The sequence below is a fragment of the Mustelus asterias genome, chromosome 32 (genome assembly GCF_964213995.1).
Source record: "Mustelus asterias chromosome 32, sMusAst1.hap1.1, whole genome shotgun sequence".
NCBI classification, from domain to species: domain Eukaryota; kingdom Metazoa; phylum Chordata; class Chondrichthyes; order Carcharhiniformes; family Triakidae; genus Mustelus; species Mustelus asterias.
In genome coordinates, this window is record NC_135832.1 from 1373754 (window position 1) to 1379954 (window position 6201).

Below are 6201 nucleotides of genomic sequence, written 5' to 3' on the forward strand. Positions count from 1 at the left end.
ATGAAGAGAAAGCAAGGTTAGTCTATTAAGTTGGATGATCAGCCATGATGGTGATGAATGTTGGATGAGGCTCGAAGGGCCAAGTCCCCTCCTCCTGCTCCTATCTTCTATGGTTCTTTGTTTCAAGCAACGACGATTTGGGGGCCTTGTTGTAGCCTCTTTAAATTTCGCAAGAAGCTAATTCATTTTGAATCGTTGTCATGTATCTTTCTTTTTTAGCAGAACGTAACATTTGCGAGACTCGTGTAGCCTAAAAACACACCAACTGTAAAGGAGGGCTGATCGATTGTGCCCACTGTCTGTGCTGTTGAGTCACGCTCAATAAGCCTATCCATTGCGTGTTGATGTTTATCTTCATATTTGTGCAGAACGTTCTGGAATCATCGAATCATATAGTGCAGAAGGACGAAATGCGTCTGCCCCACCACAATTCCACCCTATCAACATAACCCAATGCATTTTCACCAGCAACACCCCCTGACACGAAGGGGCAGTTTAGCATGGCCAATCCACCTAACCCGCACATGATTCGACTATAAGCGATAAATTAGCATGGCCAGTCCGCCGAAACAGGCATCTTTAGACACTCGGCGGCAATTTTGCATGACTAATCCATCAACCTACACATGTTTAGACAGAAAGGAGTATTTGGCAGAGCCAATCCACCTAACACGCACATCATTGTACACAAGAGGCAATTTAGCATGGCCACTCTGCCGAGCCTGCACATCATTAGAGTGTAAGGGGCAATTTAACATGGCTAATCCACCTAACCCGCACATCTTTAGACACGAGGGGCAATTTAGCATGTCCATTGCACCTAACCCGCACATCGTTCGACTCGAAGGGGCAATTTAGCATGACAAATCCGCCTAACCTGTAGATCTTCAGACAAGAAGGGTCAATTTAGCATGGCTAAACCATCGAACCCGCACATTTTTAGACTGTGTGAGGAAACTGGAGCACCCGGAGGAAAGCCACGCGGACACGTGGAGAATGTACAACTTCACAGAGACAGTGACCCAAGCCAGGAATTGAACCTCGGCCCCGAGCACTGTGAGGCAGCACTGCTAAACGTGTCACCCATGAGTAGTTGTGAGATTAGGAGAATGAAACGGGTTAACACAGCATGTTTGTTCAGCGGTGCTAAATAATGTCAGTCTATGTGGATTTTAGTTGTCCCTCGAGAGAGTGTCCCTGTTCTATTAATAATGGATAGATAACAACGTGTGTCAGTGTGAATCGAAGCACTAACACTCTCATGATCAGCGGCAGCAGAGAGAGCGGGGGGTTAGCTTGGAATTAGAGGTGCAGAGAGTGGAGGAGAATTGGAGAGCGATGCATTCGAATGTTAGAACAATGGATCCGGACCTGGAAGCAATAGATTGGAATGTCACAGCAATGGACAGGAGTTTCTTGGCGACAATTTACGCTACTGCTGCATATTATGATGTTTTAGCAACAGAAGATAGGATTTTCTTTATAATCTTCATAATTCAAAAGCTTTACTATCCCATCCTGGCGGCTGTTACTGTCCCTGGTAAGTCGTTTAACAAATATATTTAATGTACCACTGTTTCTGTGAGAAAAAGATGTGCTGTCTGAATGCATTGATTGGTGTTTCGGGCAAATTGCTCTCAGTACGTAGTGATGACATCATCTCTTCCAGGCCATTTTCTCAGCTGACCAGGACTATTATCAGCACGCATGATCGATTCGATCTTGAGCCTACTTCTGACCCCAGACCATTCTCCTTCTAAGCCTGCCACTATTTAAAGTATTTAAAAATTTGACTTACTAGTTTCAGGAGCAGGATTGCGTGAACACTGCAATGAGGTTAGTGTGAAAATTCCCGAGTCGCCACACTCCAGCGCCTCTTCGGGTACACTGAGGGCTAATTCAGCATTGGCAATGCACCTAACCAGCACATCTTTGTACACTTACGGGACAATTTCGCTTGGCAATTCCCTAACTTACTCATAATTGGACGCGAAGAGACAATTTAGCATGGCCAATCCGCCTAACCTCCACATCTTCAAACACTAATGGGCAATTTACCATGGCCAATCCACCGAACCCGCACATCTTTGGACACGAAGGGGCAATTTGGCATGGCGAATCCACCCAACCCGCCCATCTTTGGACATTAAGCGGCAAATTAGAACGCCGAATGCACCGAATAAGCACGTCTTTCAGACTGTGGGAGGAAACCCGAGCACCCGGAGGAAGTCCACGCAGACACGGGGAGTCTGTGCAAACTCGACACAGGGAATGACCCAAGCTGGGACTCGAACCCGGGTCCCTGTGTCTATGTGGCAGCAGTGTTCAAAACTGTGCCACCGAGCCACCCCAAATTGTTATTGCAGATGTGGTTACTTTAGCATCACCTATAATTTCAAAATAAGCTCGTTTCCTTTGGATTCAAAACTGTTATTTCCGTTTGCTGGATTAAAAAAACATTGGCCGGTCATCAAATCCGAGCTGAGTAGCTCATCGGGATGTCTGTCATTTGTAAAGAGGACTGTCGATCGATTTTGGTTTGGATGATTTGAATTAATTTGATTTGATTTATTATTGTCACACGTATTGGGATACAGTGAAAGGTACTATTTCTTGCGCGCTATACAGACACACCATACCGTTCATAGAGTAGAGCGGGGAGAAGATAAAGGATTTGATTTGATTAATTATTGTCACGTGTATTGGGACAAAATGAAAACTATTGTTTCTGACACACTATACAGACAAAGCATAACACTGGTCTGGAAGGAAAGGTTGTAGAGAAAGATCAACTTAAACCAAGGCAAGTCTATTCAAAAGTCTGATGGCAGCAGGGAAGAAAGTATTATTGAGTCGATTGGTACGTGACTTCAGACTTTTCTATGCTTTGCCTGACGGAAGATGGTGGAAGGGAGAATGTCCGGGGTGTGCGGGTTCCTTAATTATGCTGGCTGCTTTTCCTGAGGCAACGGGAGGTGTAGACAGAGTCAATGGTTTTGGGAGGCTGGTTTGTGTGGTGGGACTGAGCTATGTTCACGACCCTTTGTAGTGTCTTGCGGTCTCCGGTAGAGCAGGAGTCATACCAAGCTATGACACAGCAGAATTAATGCTTTTTATGGTGCATTTTTAAAAAGTTGGTGAGAGTCGTAGCTGACATGTTAAATTTCCTGCGTCTTCTCAGAAGGTAGGGGCCTTGTTGGGCTTTCCTAAATATAGCATCGGAGTGAAGGGACCAGGAAAGGTTGCTCGTGATCTGGGCACTTAAAAGCTTGAAGCTTCCGACCATTTCTACCTCGCCTCGTTCGTTGTCAACTGTTTAAGCGAGGTTTGTGTCTCATTGTGACAAAGGAAGCGGCAAGAATTCTTCATGAAATCGCAATTTGAATTGGAGCACACTTCTCACGAACGGAATGCTGATACACATTTTCTGTGACTGACAACCTGAGAGCAAATGCACACAGGCAGACTTAGATGCATAAAGTAACAGTGTCTCTCTGAATTCATCTTTAAATTCATCCTAATTCTGAATGCCAGATGATGGGATAAGTAATATTTTGCGTCTGACCTGCTGACTCTGACAGTACAGTGTCGGGGCTGCGTGGTGGCGCAGTGGCTTAGCGCTGTTGCCTCACAGCGCCAGGGTCACGGGTTCGATTCCCGGCCCAGGTAACTGTTTGCGTGGAGTCCACATGTTCACCTGTGCTTGTCTGGTTTTGATCCAGGAGCCTCCCTTTCCTCCCACAGTCCGAAAGATGTGCGTGTTAGATAGATTGGCCATGCTAAATTGTCCCGTCGTGTCCAAAGATGTGAAAGGTAGGGGGAATTGGCCATGCTGTTTTGCCCCTTAGTATCCAACGATGTGTACGTTAGGTGGATTGGCGTAGCTAAATGGCCTCTTAGTGCCCAAAGATGTGCAGGTCAGAAGGATTGGCCAGGCTAAATTGTCACTTAGTGTAGAGAGATGTTCGGGTTAGGTGCATTGGCGACGTACAATTCTCCCTCAGTGTACCCAAACAGGTGCTGGTGTGTGGAGACTGGGGGATTTTCGCAGTAACTTCATTTCAGTGCTAATGTAAGCTTACTTGTGACTATGAATAAAATAGTTCTTCCTATTGAAGGAGCTAGGATTGTGAGTTAAGGTATCATTACCAAAACTAATAGTTGTATGCTTTTCATCACAGTTAACCTCGTGACGGTTTTTATTCTGTACCAAGGAAAGTGTGGTCTTTCCAAGTGTGTCACTCGCTACCTGGTGGCTATGGCAGTAGCAGATTTACTGGTCGTTATTTTCGATCTCATAATGAGGCACATTCCGATTGTTTATCCGGACGAATTTGTTTTCTTGGAGTCCGTCCCCGTGTGTAACATCCACGCTGTTGTGATATATGCCGTCACTGACCTTTCCGTCTGGTTTACCGTCACGTTCAGCTTCGATAGATGTGTGGCCATTTGTAGTCAGAAGCTGAAGAGTACATATTGCACTGAGAAAACGGCCAGTGCGGTTCTCGCAACAGTGACTGTCGTGAGCTGTTTAAAGAACATCACCTGGTATTTTACATTCGAAGGACAGTATTCGCTAATGAACTTTCCCTGGTTCTGTGATGAAACAGTTAGTTTTCTGTCTTCTCTGGTATGGGCATCAATTGATCTGTTATATTTCATCATCACACCGTTGGTTCCATTTGCCTTAATTCTCCTACTCAACGTTTTCACCATTCGGCACATTTTAGTGAACAGCAAAGCCCGCAGGAGACTCCGGGCTCACAGCAAAGGGGAAAGACTCAGAGACCCAGAAATGGAGAGCCGAAGGAAATCAATCATTTTACTCTTTGTTCTCTCGGCAAATTTCATCCTGTTATGGTCATTAATGACGTCGTATTTTTTGTGGTTTCGGATTGTGTATTTCATGAAGAAGAATGAATTTGTATCTCCGTTTGTGGAAGAATTGGGATTCATGCTGCAGCTCCTGAGTTGCTGCACAAACACATGCATTTATGCAGCAACCCAAACTAAGTTCAGAGAACAGGTGAAGAATCTGCTGAGATATCTCATTCATGCATTTGTGCATTTCAGAACTAAATAATTGAGAGCTTCCCAAATTTCATCATTGTATTTCACATTTCCAGCGGGGTCAGCTGATGCTGAATATTGTTACAAGCCAGGTCGGATACTTCAAGGTGTTAAAAAGAACAAAGAACAATACAGCACAGGAACAGGCCCTTCGGGCCTCCAAGCACGTGCCACTCCCTGGTCCAAACTAGACCATTGTTTTGTATCCCTCCATTCCCACTCCGTTCATATGGCTATCTACATAAGTCTTAAACGTTCCCAGTGTGTCCGCCTCCACCACCTTGCCTGGCAGCGCACTCCAGGCCCCCACCACCCTCTGTGTAAAATATGTCCTTCTGATATCTGTGTTAAACCTCCCCCCCCTTCACCTTGAACCTATGACCCCTCGTGAACGTCACCACCGACCTGGGGAAAAGCTTCCCACCGTTTACCCTATCTATGCCTTTCATAATTTTATACACCTCTGTTTAGTCTCCCCCCATCCTCCGTCTGTCCAGGGAGAACCACCCCAGTTTACCCAATCTCCCCTCATAACAAAGCCCCTCCATACCATGGAACATCCTGTTAAACCTCCTCTGCACTCTCTCCAAAGCCTCCACGTCCTTCTGGTAGTGTGGCGACCAGAACTGGATGCAGTATTCCAAATGCGGCCGAACCAACGTTCTATACATCTGCAACATCAGACCCCAACTTTTGTACTCTATGCCCTGTCCAATAAAGGCAAGCATGCCATGTGCCTTCTTCACCACCTTCTCCACCTGTGACTTCACCTTCAAGGATCTGTGGACTTGCACACCCAGGTCCCTCTGCGTATCTGCACCCTTTATGATTCTGCCATTTATCGTATAGCTCCTCCCTACATTATTTCTACCAAAATGCGAGACTTCTATGAAGCTCACCTGACCTGTAACGTTTTACGTCGAATTTGGCTGGGATCAGCATGAGAGGTTTCACTCGAGGTGTGATTCAACTGAGCCACGAGGAGCTTTTTTCAAAAAGAAAGTTTAAGTAAAAATATTGCCGACATGTATTTTAAGACACTTAACAAGAACTTTCAACAGTTACAAACAAGGAACACAACAACCACGATAATGTCTAACTCTGACAGAAATATGTCTAATGTGTTCCAAC

At 45.4% G+C, this 6201-nt stretch overlaps 1 protein-coding gene across 1 annotated transcript; it reads left to right on the top strand.

Annotated features, from left to right (window-relative positions):
• Positions 1-1359: 1359 nt before the first annotated feature.
• LOC144481778 (putative G-protein coupled receptor 139) lies at positions 1360-5083 on the top strand. The gene is made up of 2 exons (XM_078200919.1): positions 1360-1540; positions 4182-5083. The coding sequence occupies exons 1-2, from the start codon at positions 1360-1362 to the stop codon at positions 5081-5083; spliced, it is 1083 nt and encodes a 360-aa protein (XP_078057045.1).
• Positions 5084-6201: the final 1118 nt, after the last annotated feature.